General features: G+C 40.7%; 1 protein-coding gene across 4 annotated transcripts in view; it reads right to left on the reverse strand.

Moving 5' to 3' along the window:
• Positions 1-11614, reverse strand: part of ehbp1 (EH domain binding protein 1) — a 154739-nt gene extending 143125 nt beyond the window's left edge. For 2 of the 4 annotated variants that reach the window (XM_024296537.2, XM_024296535.2), the window contains exons 1-2: positions 11017-11614; positions 10221-10649 (exon numbers count right to left, since the gene is read on the reverse strand). In XM_024296537.2, the coding sequence (XP_024152305.1) occupies positions 10221-10324 (104 nt within the window). In that variant the 5' untranslated portion in view covers positions 10325-10649; positions 11017-11614. The remainder of the gene's footprint in view (positions 1-10220; positions 10650-11016) is intronic. The other 2 variants (XM_024296536.2, XM_024296538.2) reach the window with 1 other exon arrangement.
• Between the last annotated feature and the right edge of the window lie 7505 nt (positions 11615-19119).

Consider the following 19119-nt stretch of genomic DNA (forward strand, 5'->3'; position numbering starts at 1 on the left):
GCGATATTATCGATATCGTGAGCCATGTATCGCGTATCGTATCGTATCGTGAGGTACCCAGTGATTCCCAGCCCTAGTGACGACAGGTTAAAGAAGTATAGCTCAAGTGTATCCTTTAGAGTAAAACTGTTAATTATGAAGCTTTCACAACCTGAACGTCTCATTAAATGAAAACAATATTTCCTCTATAACCAGAAAACTGAGATGAAAGGGCAATAAAAGTGAGGAGGCTCTTGCAAAATAATCTGGACAGATAGATGGTTGTGGTAAAACGAAGCGCAGAGCTCGTCCCCCGGGAAGTCTGGGAGTGCAGGGTGTGTCCGGAAGTTGTGGCCGTGCTATCTTTCCTGTAGGCAGGAGGAAGGAACCACTTCACATTTGATTTGACAATCTTCAGGCCAGTGCTACACATCCAGCCGAGCACCTAGAGCGCCGCTGCCTGCAGCAGGGCGGGGCTCTGTTTACACCAGTGGCACAGCAATAAAACGACCACACGATAAACACACGATAAAGACCTCCACTTTTTTACTCCCCAAAAATGACCTTGGCACATTCCAGAGGTAAATGCTGTGCTTTAGAAATCCTCTTCAACAGACACCTTTCTCTGTTAGAGGAACTCACATTTCTAAAAAATCTAAAATGATTAAACGTCTGCTGATCGATACAGACACAATATTTAAAGTCCTAATCCAATGAAAATTGTGTGTTTTTAACACGTTCTTGTCGCCCTTTTCTTACACTAGAGGACATGTATAAAACAATTTAAGAGTTAAACTGTTCCTGAGTAGCAGATTGAAAACCTGTCAATTAAAGAAGCTTAAATTTGTGATCCAGGTCCCAGGCCAAAGTCTCCCTTCTCTGCTGATGTATCCACTAGTGCCGCCACAAACGATTGTTTTAATAGTCGACTAATCAACGATTATTTTTTCCGATTCATCAACTACTCGAGTCATGCACAAACTGGATGTAAAACATACATTTTAACCATCATTAGCTTTAAACTGAATAAAAACTAGATATATGACATTATCTGAGATAATGTTAGCGTGAATGCTGCAAGATGAATTTGGCCACTGAAGATGCTAGTGCTAATAGCTAAAAACGCTGAAGCTCATAGCCAGCTAAAATATTAGTTAAATCCCAAATTAGCCTAAAAACTGAAGAAAGGCCTAAACAGTTAGCATGCAGCAGAAATACTACATAAACTCAAAAATAACCTAAAAAACAAAAAAGCCTAAATTAGCAAAAATAGCTAGCATGTAGCTGAAATATTAAACTCCCAAAGAGCCTAAAAATACTCAATAAATGCCAAAATAGTCCATAAAGCTAGCAGAATACAATTATAATTTTCAACTTTACTACACTCTGACTCCATATAATATAAAGTAACGACTAATCGACTATCAAATTAATCGTCGACTATTTTAATAGTAGACTAATCGTGGCAGCCCTAGTGTTCACCTTCAGACATATAGATCCATGAACGTCTTTGTTTTCCTCATCTAAACTGGAATCTGGATCAAAACTGTACGGCTGCACAGAAACTATGTTGATCACCGTTTTTTTTTTGCTACACTAATGCTAGTCCTTGTGAGGTGCTACAAGCTAGTAGGCAAGAGTATAAACAAAAGGCAGATGGGAAACTAGTCGAGGCTAACTTCTGCACCAACGGTCCTGCCCACAACTTGGAGGCAAGTTTCTAAGGAGCTCCTGCTGCTCTTCAGACACTGTCTTAGAAGGGGACACAAGTCTTTTTTAATATTATTTTGGTTCAAACTGTCAAAATCATACCTAAAATAGCACTGGGAACGCTTTTAAAATAGAAAAACGTAAAGTTGTTGTGGACTTTAAATCCTAGTTGAGAAAGCAGAACTGTGAATGTGAAAAAGATTCATTTAAATTTCAACCCATGCCAGTTATTATTCTATAACCATCTTTTTATGAAGTCATCTCCATTACTATCACAATCACCCCTAGAAATACTGTCAGATGTTTCAGTGTAGAAAATGACCGGGCTGGGTTAATAAAATCAGTTCATTGACTTGAATCAATTTAAGCATAACAGATCAATAATCGATACATAAAAATATAGATTGAACGTTTAATAGAATTTCCCATAGGACGGCTAATGCTAACGCTCGGTCAACCTAAACATTCTGACTAAATGAACATCTTTATATGAATTTTTGAAACTCTTAAGGAAATATTTTTAAACTAACCATTTGTGGTCTAAAACATTGTTTTTTTTTGCTTCATCTTCTCATGGAATAATTTGTAATGCTATAGCGCGATCGCCACCTAGTGGTCAAACTGAAACGTCCTCCAGGAGAAGCAGAACAATGCTTCCAATGTTAATGACCTGAACCTTTTGGTAGAACTTCTCCTTTTAGAACCAATGTAACACTGAATGATATTAACAATCTCATCCTTTCACTGATACAGTTTACAGTGTGTGAACCGGATCAGATTAATATGAATACATTCAAAACATAAAGTAGATTATTAATATATTTCTAAACAAATGAGTCTCTGTGTAAACTTAAAATTGAATTGAAGAATCGAAAAAAAATTGGAATGAGAAAATATGGTTTATTTCGAAATATAACCAATTTTTCACAATAAAACAGTGATTGACAAATGCAATCATGTTTTTGTATCTAAACAGATAGTAGAGATGAAAATGAACATACAGTACAATCACAACACAGACACACTTCTCTCTCTGTGTCTTAACAGATAAAGAAGTGGAGGCCTACTAACTACTTGCTTCCTCTCAGCAGAAACATGGGGTCATATTTTTATATTATTAAATTACACATGATGGCAAAAAACAAAACAAAACAAAACTCTAGCAGAAGCGCCCGTCGACCGATGTCCAAAATTGCGTGTCTGGTGTGAATTGAAAGAGAGAGCGGATGCCGCGCACTCCACCAAGGTTTAATAAACTATTGTCTTAATTGTTTTTATTTTTAGTTGGTTTAAAGCTAATGATGGTGAAGATGTGTGTTTTACATCCAGCTCACGTATGACCCGATTAGTCGACTATTGAAATAATCGTTTATGGCAGCACCATACATCATGTGACCGCCGGCTCCGGTGCCCCTGTTGGTCCAGTTGTTCCGGTTTGTATTCAGACTGTAGAATCTCAGAACGACCCGAAGTTCAGTCCAATTGGAAACGAACTAAGACCCCCTTAAAGATGGGTCTGGGAGCGGTTCCTGGTCTGGGACCAGGATTTGTTTGTGCAGAACTTTGTTCTGCATTATGGAGGAGACAAACTCTGGCTCTCGGAGCAAATCTGTCCAGTCTGGATCCAGCCTTAAACAACCAAACAAAACAAGCAGGAATGGCTGCATGTGATCAGAAGGATGCATGAACTCATGACAGCCGCACAAACGGTGTTCCTGTGCGTGGTTCGCGATCAGAAGACATAATTACAGTCAACTTAAACAAATGCAGCCCAAACATTGAGAAAGATCTTTGGACGTAATGGAGGTCATTAACTTAAGACCCATAGGAAGCTTCTGTGCAGGAAGATAGAAGAAGTAATCCTTCCCTCCGCATCAAACCCTTAGAAACTGCTGACGTGCCATGAAATCACAGCCTTCATGTGCCTCTGAGGCTCTCAATGCAGAAAGCAGAAATACTGTGCATATTTGCAGAGACACTGCAGGGTGCAGAGTGTGATGCTTTCATTCTCTGCAGTGAATTAATCCAGCTAGCAGTTGAGGATGAAAACTTAAAGACTTCTTTGTTAAAGTTTGTGCCTCAGTACTTCTTGGGAGAAAAAAGCTTTTTTTCTGTCACACAAAAGATGATTCTAATAACCTCCTCTGTATTGTCAGTACAATGCTGGAGGAGCAACAATCTGCTGACATTTTCACAAAAACAGAACTTTGGCTTTTATCTCGGACTGGTGGTGCCACAAACGATTATATTAATAGTCGACTAATCACCGATTATTTCCTCAAATTAGCCGACTAATCAGGTCATTCACAAACTGGATGTAAAGCACACATCTTAAGCTTTAAACTAAAAACTAGATATAGCATTACCTGTGATAATACTAGTGTGAATGCTGTAAGCGGAATTTGGCCATTGAAGATGCTCGTAGTGACAGCTGAAGATGCTGAAATCACTGAAGCTAATAGCAGAAAACTCTAAAGATGATATCCAGCTGAAATATTAGCTAAATACTAAATTAGCTTAAACAACTGAAAAAAGCCTAAGTTGGCCAAAACAGCTAGCATGTAGCTGACATATTAGCTAAACTCCAAATTAGCCTAAAAAAATGAAAAAAATCCTACATTAGCCAAGACAGCTAGCATGTAGCTGAAATATTATCTAAACTCCAAAATAACCTTAAAAACCTTAAATGCCAAAATAGCCCTTAAAGCTAGCAGAATGTCATTATAACTATCAACTTTACTACACTCTGACTCCATATAATATAAAGTAACGACTAATCGATTATTAAATTAGTCTTCAACTATTTTAATAGTCGACTAGTCGTTACTTAGTCCACTAATCGTGGCAGCCCTATCTCGGACACACATCACAGTTTAGGCTTAGATGCGTTTGATGAGAAATGTAGATAATCTGCTTTCATACATAATCTTAACTCTATTAATGAGGAGATAATAAAGCAAATAAAAACACTATTTTTGTCTGTAGGATAGTAACCATGAATCTATTACACGTCTAAACGTTGTCAAATACTCACACCGGTACAGTGACAGTCTGTAGACACACAAACGATGCAAATCAGAAAGGCACTTCAGCAAATCCAAGTTTATATCCATGACTGATCAATTAACAGTTAACTGGAAAACGAGATAAAAACCAGCAGGACAGACGGGATGTTGTGAAACTAGAGTAGAGGGAACACACACGGCTGGAAGTCACTCATTCACCGAGTACAAAGTTGAATTTTCTACAAAACACTCAACAGCAAAGTTTTTTTGTATTTTATCATCAAAAAAACAAAACAAAACTTCATCTGTCTGGTAGTTACTGGCAAACAAAAGTCCTTCTGATGCCAAACTGAAGCTCTGTCAAGACCTTTTTCCAGAGGAAGCAAAGCCACGTCAGGCGTGTTGAAGCGAGGCGCGATCGCACACTGAGCAGAAGAGTTGCAGCCTCACACATGACCCAACTCCACTCTAGTCATGACTCAAGTATCAGTACAAAAGGCATTGTATTGATTTGAGATCCTGAATTCTGTAGGGATCCTGACAGTCCTGATCCTAAGACGGACCCCAACCCTTTTCAAAGCGGTTGCAGAAACATCCTGCAGCTGTCAACGTGTCTGAATGCAGAACTGTTAGCAGAAATAGTTTCTTTTCAGAAGTTATGCATTTGTCAAGCCAATACCACAAAAACACAACTCTACCGTTCTAATAGAGTTCCCTCGTTTACCAAATATTAGCAACATCTGTAAAGTATTGATGTTTGAAGGCAGTAAACTCCTCACTATAAACTTCATACTCTTTTCTCAGACATGAACATGTTCACACTTCTCTCTCTGGTTTAAACTCTTCAAACCTTCATAGAAAACAAGTCCAGGACTAGAATACATTTCTGCCTGTGATGGAAGACTTTTGTAATTTTGGCAAACTGAACACATTCTGTACTGGAGACTGAAATTGATTGACAAGGTCAACAGCCAATCAGGACACAGAAAAAAACAGCACTGAAAAAAACCACAAAACCACCAAATAGCACGGGACTACTGTATAACCATCTTATTTTTCATTAGATAACGTTCAGCTTTCAACCTTCTTGAAAAGACATTTTCTCACAGTTTGTTTCTAAAAGTTCTGGTTTGTAAAAAAAAACTCAGAGATGGATTCAAAAAAGCAGAAATAAAGACTCTATTCCCACTAGTCCTCCATCATATATGAATCAGAGCCAGAAACGTATTTTGTCTGTTATGTGTTTTTATAACAAACTGATGTTTGTAATGAATTTCACACATAACTTATAACATACGTGGAACTTTCCACATTTTTCCAAAGTCTTTCATGGCGACCCAAAAAGTTTTGAATGTTTGTAATTCCTAAAAATCTAAGAAATGCTGTACATTGGTAGTCAAAGTTTATGCTCAACATCTTGATGCACTGATGTTAACATTTTACTGAGGAGTGACCTCGGTCAGTCATAAAGGTCAATATGGGAGTTGCAGTAAAGACACATAACTTCATAAGTGTCATGTCTATCTAGAAAAAGGATTGACCTTTTGCTCTATATTTCTGTCGACTGAAGCTCAACTGTCGTCAATTATAACGTAGCGCTTCATTGACTGAAATAATAGACAACAGGACAAAAACGAAATATTTCAGTCATAGTGACTATGAGAAAAGCTCATATTTTTGTGTTGGTGAACGTATCACTTCATCACAGCTTGCTTTAATCACCATACGATTGCATGATTCTAGTTGGACGTTTCAGTAGCAGCTGATAGAAGTCACGGCTGCGTTCATGCTAGGATAATCCAGCAGACAAACGGACAGAGAATCTAAATAAAGCTCCACCGTCGTCTGGACTGATTGGCTCTCAGAAGCAAACAAAAGACCGAGGTGGACCAAACCACCTGGAATATTCACGCAGTTTCAAGTGCCACCAACGTGGAGCGATCCTGCCAGACCAAGACCGGGAAAAAGTAAGAATAAAACAATTATAACAGTTACAAATTCCAGCATCTTCTTACTGCATCACGTTAAGACTTTTTCTGAGTCCTTCTTCTTCAGTTTTCTATCTAAGCAGTTTCTTTCAGAATACACTTTAGTCATTTACTCCCTATACTTTGATGCTTCACCCTGAAGTGAACAGAGACTCTGGCTCTCAAGGGAACCCGGCTTTGGAGTGTTGGGTCCCCATCAAAGTTCAGATGAGGTTTCTATTGGAAATCCATCTGGAACCCTGGTGTCAATCAAACCAGAGTAAATACACCAGAACTGAGCATTTAAGCTCCTGTGTGAAGGCAGAAGAAGGGAGATGGGTGGCTGAGCTTCAGCAACCTTATTGTACCGATTGCTGTGATTGATGAAAGGTTAAGGACCCCCCCTTCAAATCACAAGAGTCCCCCCGGTTGGTCAATAAATACATCAGTATCTGTCCCCTGTCACCTCCTGCTTACTATAGGAAAACACCAAACGCCTTCCAGTGTGACCTGTTGCTCACTTATAATATGGAGAACATTCTAATTAGTCAATCTGGCCTTATTGAAGTGATCTGGACAGACTTGGATTAAAACAATCACGATCAATAAAGCTGTAATGTTTTTTTTGTTTGAGTAGAACTCTGAGAAAACCTCATCCTAAGATAAATGAACTGGGATGACTATGAAAAGGACAGATGATGGGAAGACATTCAACGGTTTTGAAGTCCTGTTCTATTGTTGACTTAAACTCACAACCATAATATTTAAGCTATAATAATTTCTAAATACCTAATAAGTTCTCTTAGACTTAAGTGACCTAGAATGTCTTTGCATGTTCTTAATGATTGAAAGACATTTTCTTTTCACTAGATATGAATGGCCCAATAATTGTACATTTGTGTGTCCATTATAAATGTATATCTATGCATTCTGCTGTTTAATGAAGCAGTTGCTACATATTGATATGACAACGATATTACAAAGCCGGTGAACACACTCAAGATGACCCAAAAAGTTTCTCCTGATCTGAAACATCAGCATTCGTTGAAGTTCCTCTACGATCATCTGTTTTCAAACGTTCCCAGTCGTCTTTTAACTATAATGATGCAGTTTTTAGACAAAATCAGACAACCTGTGTTGTTTTCTAGGACATAGTGTCTGCAGAGCGGCAGGAGTTCATCAGAAATTCACCTCAGAGTTGTGGGAGTGACTGCTGGTGTGAACTTCAAAGTATGCCTGCCCCCACTTCCCATCATCCTTCGTTTACACACTTCACCCAGCTCCTCAGGCCCCCAAGCTAACATTAACGCTGCAACAAAAATGGCGAGCAATATCAGAGCTATCCGGTCCTGATCCAGATTCCAGCTCAGACCAGGAAAACAAAGACGTTCATGGATCCATTTGTCTGTAAGTGGATGATCAGAATGGGGCGGAGCTTGTGGCCCGTTGTTGTAGGTTCTACTTCACATCTATGAGATTTTTCCAACTGCAATTTTTATCTGCCATCATGAGAAAAAGAACATGTTAAAAATAAGAGTGGATCTTTAAGATCTTTAGTTCACATGCGTGAAATTTAAAGTTTTATCTCTGAATAATCTAATGAAGGAAAAATGGATATTTAAATTAAAATGTCCAGTTTTTTTATTGGGAAATGAGCAATAACACATAAAGAACCTCGAGTGTTTCCCTGAACGATTAAGATTTTAGAGGTTTTTAGGGTTAGTAGAGAGTGGAGAATACGTTAATATTATACAAGGATGCATGGAATGTGCACCAACATGTATTTTGACTCTATTTGTGTTCCTGAATAAAAATGTGAACGCTCTAAACTTTTTAATTTTTTTTACTGAAGGAACTGAAACTATTTGACTTCTGGGGGACTGTTTCCAGTCTGCAGATGGGAAATCTCTGCTGTTGCAATAACATCCCATAACGATGGAGAAATACTTTTACTCAAAAGTTTAGTAATAACCCCATAATACTGACTGCAGGATGAGATGTGCATGCAACAACTTTAACAAGAGCAAAAGTCGTGACTCCTGCAGCTGAGTCCTCACCTCTAGGAGCAGATAAACCGGCATTTCTAGCTACATAAAATCTATTTAATATGGATTAATACTGAGAAATATCACTGTGAAAATAAGTGTCTGTGTACATATTTCTGAAAATCACAAAGATCAAAAAGCCCCGCTACGACTACAAAAACAAAGCGTTTCTGCGGCCTGTGCGCTGAGGCCAGCTCGCCCGCGCTCTGGTTAGAGATGTGCATTTTTCTCATTCCATTCTCCGACACGTTAACATCTGTCCCAGGTCGGAGCTGTGTGGAGCCGCTCAAGTCACGCCCACAGCGAGCTGCAGGAGAATCCGTGCCTGCAGGCTGTATCTCTGCTTTACAAGCCTTGGCGTCTCCCTCACTGAGGACGCATGGCAGCAGCAGAAAGTGCAGCTTTTATCTCTGAAGAAAACAACCTCCTTCTGCCTCTTTGTTGGGACTTATTTATCACGTTTGCACATCTTCTCGTACGAAACGCTGGAATTTTGTCAGCATATAAGTGTAAAGCAGGGGTGTTAAACTCAATCGCACAAGGGGCCAAAATCCAAAACACACTTTAGGTCGCGGGGCGAACAGGATAAACATTTATTGAGCACTCCAAAACTACATTTTTAAAACTATAAAACTGTAACTTTAACATAATTATGAACTATATTTCTGCTAAAGATGCTGAAATTGATATCTAAAAACACTGACGCTGATAACTTAGGTTAGCCAAAATAGCTAGCATGTAGCTGGAAAGATAGCTAAGCTTCAAAATATAAAAAAAAAACAGTAAAAAGACTAAATTAGCCGAAACAGCTAGCGTCTAAATATTAGCCTAACTGTAAAACAGCCTTAAAAACTAAAAACAAATCCTAAATTAGCTGAAACAGCTAGCATGTAGCTGAAATATTACCTAAACAGCCTACAAATCTTAGTAAATGCCAAGGTAGTTCCAAAAAATAAGTAAAATGTCAATTTTTAAAACCGTAATCTTTTAACATAATTATGAATAATAAAAATGCAGGAATATTATTCCAGAATAAATCAACTTAAACCTTAAATAACTTTCAATATTTTACTCTCCATAAAAATATATTTTGTCAAAATTCTACAAGTTAGATATAAGCGCAAGATAACATCGGGTCATTAATAACAATAAAATACAATGATCTGGAGGGCCAGATAGAATTACCCGGAGGGCCGGATCCGGCCCCCGGGCCTTGACTTTGACACATGTGGTGTAAAACATAAACAAATCAGTGAATAAAAAGGTTTCCTTTAAAACATGTCAATCATTTGAGGAAACTGTAAACTCTGTTTGACAGGAACAAAAAAACTGCTAACAGGAAATCCTGCAGCAGAAGGAGAAAAAGTATAGTAATTTTTTAAAGCCAGCCGGGCCCCTCCCAACACGCCAACATGCCCGCACATCAAACCCTGAGTGCATGCGTGTGAATTCTGGCACCAGGAATGAGCTCAGCATTCCAGCCTTTCCAGGAGCTTCTCTGACAGCAAACTCACCACTTCTTGGTGCATTCGACCATCAGCTCCTGATAGGAAGCCACAAACTGGAACTTGGAGGCGTGCTTGCCCACACGCTGCAGTCTTTTCCACACTGAAGCCATGCTGGTCTGGATTCCCTGGATCTCCTCCTCCACTCACACTCTCACCTGTGCTCACCTGTGCTCACAGGACTCCCAGCTTCCCACACAGACACATAGTTTCAGTAGAAGCAGGAAAACAAACGAAGGGGCTGCAGATCCTGGAGGGCTGAGGCGTTTACAGCCAGCCAGATGAATCCACAGATGAGGAATCTCTGCAGCAGCCCAGGTCTGGTTTAATGGCGCCCATGGTGCTGGGAGGAGGAGGAGGAGAGGTAATCCGTGATTCTGTGGAGCATGAGGAGTAATCCATTGGGTTTAAATATCACAAATCCATGTGGTGATCTTCCTGCAGGAGAGATCAGAAGGACACGGTCACTGATGCACACACAGCAGCCCCCCATCCCGCCCGGTTCTCCCGCTGAGCTCCGGGCTGCAGCCGCAACACTTTCTCAATGTTTGGGGGACAATCCAGAACCGCGAAGGAGCTGCGCTGCTGGCGCGGAGACCAACTCCGTATAAATACTCATCTAAGCAGCACAGAATCGATGACATCACCCGACAGCGAGTCCAATCCCCGTCCGAGTCAGAGACCGACCGAGAAACCCGACGGACCCCCTAACTATTTGATGGAATGTTGTGGATCCAGGGAATAGTCCGAGCCGCCGCGGTCCGCTAACCGGGACGCTCCGAGGCGAACGCGTGAAAACACCCACCTCACGGCAGCACCGGCCCATTCCCACGGAGGTCTCCTTCACGGTGACGAGGACGAGCTGTCCGGGCGAGCCACGGAGGAACGCTGGGTGTCCGAGCAGCGACACGAGCCGCGCGGCTAGCTGGCCCGGCTAGCTCCGACAGCTAGCCTGGCATCAGGAGCGGAAACCGACGCTTAACGGCGGAGGAGTAATTCCCTCAGCCGGCGAGCTCCGCGCTTCCAGACCGGGACAACAGCTGCATTTTACCGGAGGGTCTCATTAACCACATTTACCGGGAACACCTCAGACAGGGTTCCCGCCTCACAGTTTCTGCCAGTTAGACGGAGTTTAATCGACCTGCTTCTCCAGACTTAGTCAAGTTGGCGATCTTTCAAAGTAATTTTCCATTTGAGGTTGACAAAATAAAAATGAACTAAATTCAATATTTCCAATAGCATGCTGACTATTTATCTATCTATTAACGCTGGAACTACCCTGTACCTGTTACTATATAAAGTGATAAACTACTATAACTCTGAATTCTTCCTTTAGGAAAAAGTCTCTGGTTTTATTTTGAAGGCCAAACATGCTAGCGGTGTGTGTTAGCTAACCTGACAGAGCTTCTCTGATTGGTCTGCAGGCGGGAAGACTGACTCCCGCGTGCAGCGGCGTGATGTTTTATATATATACATACGTGCACGTATGTGGGTTTTTGTTTGAGTAATTACATGAATGAAATGGTTTAATTTTAGAAATTCTATACATATGATGATATATTCAAGTTATGTTATTTTTAAATCAATAATGTATTCTGACATGCTCAATTGTATTTTATTTTATTAATGATTTTGTTGTTGTTCTTTTCCAATTTTGTTTGTCGCCTATGTTTTATATCATTTGTTTATATCATTTGTTCACTTAAACTTAAAAAATAGAATAAAATAAAAATTTCAAAGCAATCTGAATAAGACGATTTGTGTTGATTCTCTGTTCAAATTATTTAAATTTAATAAGCACATTTTTGTGAATATTTTGTATCATTTCATATGAACACAGACTTAATGGCTGTTTTTCAGACAGACATTTCTTTGTTGTTATCTTGTCTTAAAAAATAAAATTCAGAGCAACTTCATTCTGCAATATATGAACAAATGAAAATAATAACATTTTTATTAATATCAAAATTTACATTAGCGTTATTATAGGGTTTCAGAGAATGATGAAAAAATGGTTGGCCTTCACACATTTTCACCTCAATGAATCTGACTAAAAGTGTGGACACCCCTGGAGAATGAGAAAGGGAAACATTTGTGGAGTTCTACCCAAAAAAAAAAAACAAACTTAAGAGCATCAACATTATTGTGAAAAGCTCTAAAACTATCAGTTTATGATTGTGAGTCATATTTATGTTTTCATGACTCACTTTCTTCACTGCTTTAGTTCCAGTTCTAAACATGTAATCAAGAACCAGAATAATTGATCATCTTAGAACCAAATGGTCAATTAGCATCCATGATGCTCAAAGGAAATGCAGCCATATGTCATAGAAAAGCTTTTCTTAAAGTTCCGACTCCTCAAATTAGCCATTCGTCTCAACTGGGTTTTGTCCTAATAAAGATAAGAATTCATATCCGGTCACATTCATGAATGAATCCCACCCCCCCAGATGCTGAGAGGTCTCTCTCGCATGCTAGGAGGTAATCAAACACCCATTATCCATCGGAAATCAATGCTGGATTCTGTCTCCACACGGCCGCCTTTTAACCAAAGAGTTGTTAATGCAGAGTCAGAGAGGCAGGAGCGAGAAGAAGAAACGTAATACGGAGCAGATTTATTTAATCTGTCAAAGATAGGGGTGCAGCAGCAGGAAATTGATGTTTTATCCTGTTAGTTGTGTCTGGGGGCATGAAGCAGCACCAGAGATGTTTGATCTCCTTCAGAGCAGGATGGAAAAAAGAAGGAAAAAAAAAACAGTTTTACTGTTAAACAAATGAAAAGTGTTGTTTCATTCAGACACGTATTGAGAACACTCATAAAAATGGGATTTTGAACGTGTTCTTGTGGCTCTTTTCTCATGAAGGGAGATAAGAATAAAGAAAATAAAGTTCAAAGTAGCATTTCTGTGTATTTCTTTTGTAATTCTTTTGTGTACTGTTCATAACTTGTGTATTTTTGACATTGTGCTTTTCTAAATGTAGTTTTATTGAGTGGACTATGAGTCCTGAATAAACGCTGTCTATCGTTATTCAAATTGTTGTCAATCAGGAGCAGATGAAAACATGTTGGAAAAAGCTTGTAGGTGTAATGTAAACATTTACTGGGCGGGGCCACAAGCTCCGCCCCATTCTGATCCAAACAAATAGATCCATGAACGTCTTTGTTTTCCTGGTCTGGAATCTGGATCAAAGCTGTAAATCTGGATAGAAGCTGCCATTCTGTTTCACACACATCGGGGGGTGAGGGGCTGTAAGCTGGAGGGAGAGCATGTAACAAAGAAGTGATGGGAAGGGGGTGGGCTTACTCCACGCCCACAACTCAGAGGTGAATTTCTAATAACTCCTTAAACTCTGCAGAAACTATGTCCTAGAAAACAGCACAGATTTTCAAAAATGTCTAAAAACGACTTTAGAAACCACTGGAAACACTTTTGGAACAGATCAACAGAAGATCAGAGGATCTCGACGTGTTCTGGGGTTATGAGAAACTGCTCTCTTACTGAAGGTAACGTGGTTTGAAGATCAATACTTTTCCAAGATCGGCTTCATCCTGACATCCTTGTGCACCACTTTGAGTTGATTTGGCGTGGGGGGGGTCCTGCTGATCCTGCCGCTCTGCGTTTACTTTGAGTCTGACAGATTACAGGGAACCTCCCTCTGTGTGTCAAGAATGCTTTGATGTGACAAACGACCCGGCGCTAAATGATGCTTTGTGTGTCTGCCGACGTACCGGCGGAGGCCTCGCTTCATGAATCACATGGAGGGGGCGACAGACCTGCCGTTGGGGGCCGTCGCTGAGAAAGAATGAGGAGGCAGACGGACGGAGCGACAAAAATCAAGCCTAAAAAATCCTCATCTTTTAGAAAACAATCATGTTTTTAGTTTGTGTTTCAATAACTTTATCGTTGAAGAAACAACCAAAAAAGATCCTCAGATGTATTTTTATTTATCCCTGAAATGAACTAAGACTGTCCAGGATAAGCCCCACCTCTTCAGTATAGGCTCCAGCAACATAATGACACTTAAAGCAGATTTTGAAAATAGATGAATGTTTGGATAATCTGTCGAGTTGCTGCTTTTTACCGTCTGAATCCAGACTCTGTGGGTTCAGAACTGGTACTGATGGGTCTCTGTGGGTTTGTACTCAGCTCTCTGTACAGCTGACTGCTCCCCCATCACCCCCCCCCCCCCGTCTGTGGAGACCCAACAGCAACCTGTCCTCCATGCAGCCAGCAGAGTCTGCCGTTGATGTCAGACCACTTGAAGGGAGCTGTTGACAAAGCAGAGTCCTTCAGATAGGAGCCGAGCGAGTCTGAGCCACTTCATCTGAGCGCAGATAACCTAAAGAGTCTGTTCAGTTCTGAGGGGAGGGGGACGAGGCCAGAACTGCAGGGTACTTCAGTCGAGTGAAACTGGGTTCTAAACGGTCTGAAGCTGGGGGGTCAAACTCACTCAGACAAGGGGCCAAAATCCAAAACACTCCTGAGGTCGCGGGCCGAACAGGATAAACATTTATTAAACACTAAAGTAAGTTTTTGAAACTTTAAAACTGTAAACTTTTAAAGTTTTGAGCTTGATATATAGCATTACCTGCGATAATGCTAGTGTGAATGCTGTAAGCTGAATTTGGCTGCTGAAAACGCTGAAGTTGATAGATAAAATATAAGCTAAATGCCAAATTACCCCCAAAAACTGAAAAAAACTAAGGTTAGCCATAACAGCTAGCATGCAGCTGAAAAACAGATAAACTCTAAAATAGCCTAAAAAATCTTAGTAAATGCCGAAGTAGTCCAAAAAACTAGCAGAATGCCAATTTTTAAAACTTCAAAACCGTAACTTTTTAACATAATTCTGAATAAAACACAGGAATATTATTCCAGAATAAATCAACTTAAACCTTAAATAACTTTCAATATTTTACTCTCCATAAAAATATATTTATTCAAAATTATAAAAGTTAGAAATGAGCTCAAGATAACATCGGGTCATTAATAACAATAAAATAAAATGATCTGGAGGGCCGGATAGAATTACCTGGAGGGCCGGATCCGGCCCCCGGGCCTTGACTTTGACACATGTGTTCTTAAGGGTCTAAAATCCAGCAGGAGTTTGTGCACCAAAACTCACCGAGAGACTCCAGAATGCAGCAATAAGAAATTAGCTGTACATGACGGTTTTATGGTGATTTTACACCAGGCCCTGTGCCGGTCACACAGACCCAGTTCTTTGGATCTGCTGGAGCACACTTCCTGTGCAGAACTGGACATGGGCGGGGTCCATCAGTCACCTTGGAGGAACCCACAAAGACTACACCGTTGGTCTTCCTTTGTTATTCCAAGAAAATAACTCCAAAGTGAGTCAAATAACATTTAACACCTCATCTCCTCTATTCATGACTGACGTCACTCATAAGATCCGTCACATGATACGATTACTCCTTCAAAGAAATCTTGTTCCTGAATCCCAGCCGAGTGTCCGACCTGCATCTGTTACAGGAAGTCTGTGTCTTTCCGATGCATGATGAGATTCAGGAGGTCGAGAAAGACATTTATGTGACGGTCGTTTTTATATCTTGACAGCTCCTCTGTTGACTCGACCTGAAGATCAACCGGAGAACAACTCCAAGAGTTTGAACTGAATCTGAATCAGTGTTTGGACTGCTAAGTCAAAACCAAACAAGCAATTAAGAAACAACATCGGATTACAATGTTAGAAACTCAGATTTAAATGTATAAAAACGAATAGATAAATGGATAAGAAAGGATAGACAGATGGAGGTTGAATGCAGGGATGGATGGATGGAGTGAACAGCAGAGGTCACTAACTGTACTGCATCCAAAGATCCTTCAGAGGTGAGAAGATCATCATCAGCGTAGAAAAACATCTGCAGCTCTGAGGCGTGTTACAAACGGAGCCGTCCACAGGTGTCATCACCAAAATATGTAAATACATCCAACCTTCACGGAGCAGCAAGCTCACACCTGCTCTGAGGAAGGAAGGCATTCTGGTCCAAACAAAGAGACTTCAGTCATGAAAACATGAGAATGGAAGCAGAGGTGAGCAGAGATCTTTAAACGTTACATGCTGAGGCAATGAAAAGGTTAGAGAACAGTTTCTGCATCAGATTGATCTGGAGGATCTGGACAGGATCAGATCTCTGCTCCGTTTCAGCTAAATGAATCTGCTGAGTGATAACCAGATCTGTGGAGCAGAAACCTGCATCAGCTTGGACTCTAGAGGAGGAAACAGCCTCCTTCTGGAGATCCTGCTGCCGACCGTGATCAACCTGTGGAGCAGAAAGCAGGAGGCAGAGATCCACGACACTCAGAGCAGAAATGTCTCCTCAAGACGTCCCAGTGAAATCTCATGTTGTCCTGAAAGCTGAGGGTCAACGTCCATGTTTCCCATCTGGACTTCAGCTCTCCAACTGGAGCTTTTGTTTTCAGATTAAAGGTCAAGGGAACATCTGGAAACATCTGGAACGGTAAAAGGGTCTCCACTGACGTCTGCCAGTTTGTCTTCATGGTTTCCAGGTGAAGTCACATTTACAGTCAGTCTTCTGTCTTACGTCTCACTAATCTGAAACGGGACCTTTTGGAAGATCTTTGCCAGCCTGAAGCGTTCATCTGTGTTTGCCCTTCAGCGCCATCTAGAGCTTGAAGGGATTCCTGCATGTCAGTGAGGAGCGCTCAGGTGTGCACGAGCAGATCCAACCTGGAACCGGAACCAACACACGAATCTGAGCCCCTAGCGCACAGCTGGGGATGCTAACAGCAGACGCATTTACTGGTTTCTCTAACAGGTGTCAAAGTCACGGCCCGGGGGCCGGATCCGGCCCTCCAGGTAATTTTATCCGGCCCTTCAGATCATTTCATTGTTATTAATGACCCGATGTTATCTTGAGCTCATTTCTAACTCGTATAATTTTGACAAAATATATTTTTATGGAGAGTAAAATATTGAAAGTTATTTAAGGTTTAAGTTGATTTATTCTGGAATAATATTCCTGACTTTTTATTATTCAGAATTATGTTAAGATGTTACAGTTTTAAAGTTTTAAAAATTAGCATTCTGCTAGCTTTTTTCTTTTTTTAGGCTACTTTAGAGTTTAGCCATTTTCAGCTAAATGCTAGCTGTTTTGGCTAACATTATTTTGTTTTCAGTTTTTGGGGTAATTTGGCATTTATCTAATATTTTAGCTTATCAACTTCAACATTTTCAGCTTTTAGTTTTTGCCTTTTAACTATCTATTTCAGCATCTTCAGCTATCAGCACTAACATCTTCAGCGGCCAAATTCAGCTTCCAGCATTCACACTAGCATTATCACAGGTAATGGTATAAATCTAGTTCATAATTGTGTTAAAAGTTACAGTTTTAAAGTTTTAAAAATGTCGTTTTAGAGTCTTCAATAAATGTTTATCCTGTTCGGCCCGCGACCTCAGGTGTGTTTTGGATGTTGGCCCCCTGAGGCATTGAGGTTGACCCCTCTGCTCAAGGATACCTTTCCATCACCATGGTTACGCATCCAGACAGACACACCTGAGATAACGACGGAGTTACAATCAACCTGTGAGGTTTTGGACTGTTGGATGAGGCTGGAGAAAGCCATGTATGTTGGGGGGGGGCTCCTGACCCAGCAGGGATTTGAACCCGGGCCTCCATGTAGTGAGGTGAACCACTTCACCACAGCACATCCCTGCTGTCAAAGCTTTAGTTAAAGGTTGAGTTAACCTGATGAAGCTGCTGAAGGAGGAAACTGGATCTGCAGAACCTTTAATCTGATGAACAGCACGTCTGGCCGTTCATTTGAACATTTTTCTAGTAAAATTCAGCTGAAATAGTTGATGCTTTTATCAAATCAAAGTTTCTGGATCCGTCTGACCTGACAGCATCTCCTCCTCGGAGCAAACCAGCACTTCTGGAGGCAAAAGGGAGATTATTCAGAAGGTCAGATCCAGAGGAGGAGACAGGAACTCACTGAAGACAGATGTTCAGTTAGGAGGGTCAAAGGTCAGCAGCTGTTCCTGAGCTTCTGCAGGAACAGGAAGTGTCAGCCGCCTCACTTCCTGCGGCCCGGATTCTGCAGATGTTCTGCTGGTCCGTTCAGGAGGATCCGTTTCTCATGATCCAAACAAAGATGCTGCTGAGGTTGAATAGATGTAACTGTATCTGTGGCTCAGCATCAGACTCCTGAAAAGGGGCGGGGTATTTCCTGGAAGTTTGTTTTCACCGACGATGACGATGATGATGATGAGGAAGCACTAAAGCACAATACAGGAAGCAGGAAAATGACTTTTACTCTCATTTCACAACAGCTGTGAGGAAGAGTCCGAGGAGGATCTTCTTGTGTCACATGTTTTCAGGGAGGAGGAAGGAAACGGGTCGGAGCTGGAGTCCAGAGTCTGCAGGAGCAAAACGGAACCGAAATGGAGAGAATCTTTAAATAATATGGTCCAAAAATGTGTTGCTACAATTCTCCTGTTTTGCCAAAATGTATTTTAACTTCATTTTAATGTCTTCTTAAGTCACATGTTTGTGGAAATTATTACAAATTATTTAAGGAAATTTTTTTTTATGTTTGATTCTGAACCAGATTTCTTTTGAGAAAATAAAAAACTGACATGAATGCTGTGTAAGCGTCAAATAAATGATTGTGCAAATATCAAAATGTGCTTCATGAGCGCCCTGCGACAGACTGGCGACCTGTCCAGGGTGTACCCCGCCTTCGCCCTTCAGTGGCCGGGTTAGGCTCCGGCACCCCGCGACCCAGAAAGGGAAGAAGCGGCCAAGAAGATGGATGGATGCTTCATGAGCATCTTTAAGGTTTCAGTTCATGAAAAGAAATCAGCTGAAATGCTGATTTATTCTTTCAGACCTGCTGACCGTTTGAGTATCGGAGAGAACTCA

The sequence above is a fragment of the Oryzias melastigma genome, linkage group LG15 (genome assembly GCF_002922805.2).
Source record: "Oryzias melastigma strain HK-1 linkage group LG15, ASM292280v2, whole genome shotgun sequence".
NCBI classification, from domain to species: Eukaryota; Metazoa; Chordata; class Actinopteri; order Beloniformes; family Adrianichthyidae; genus Oryzias; species Oryzias melastigma.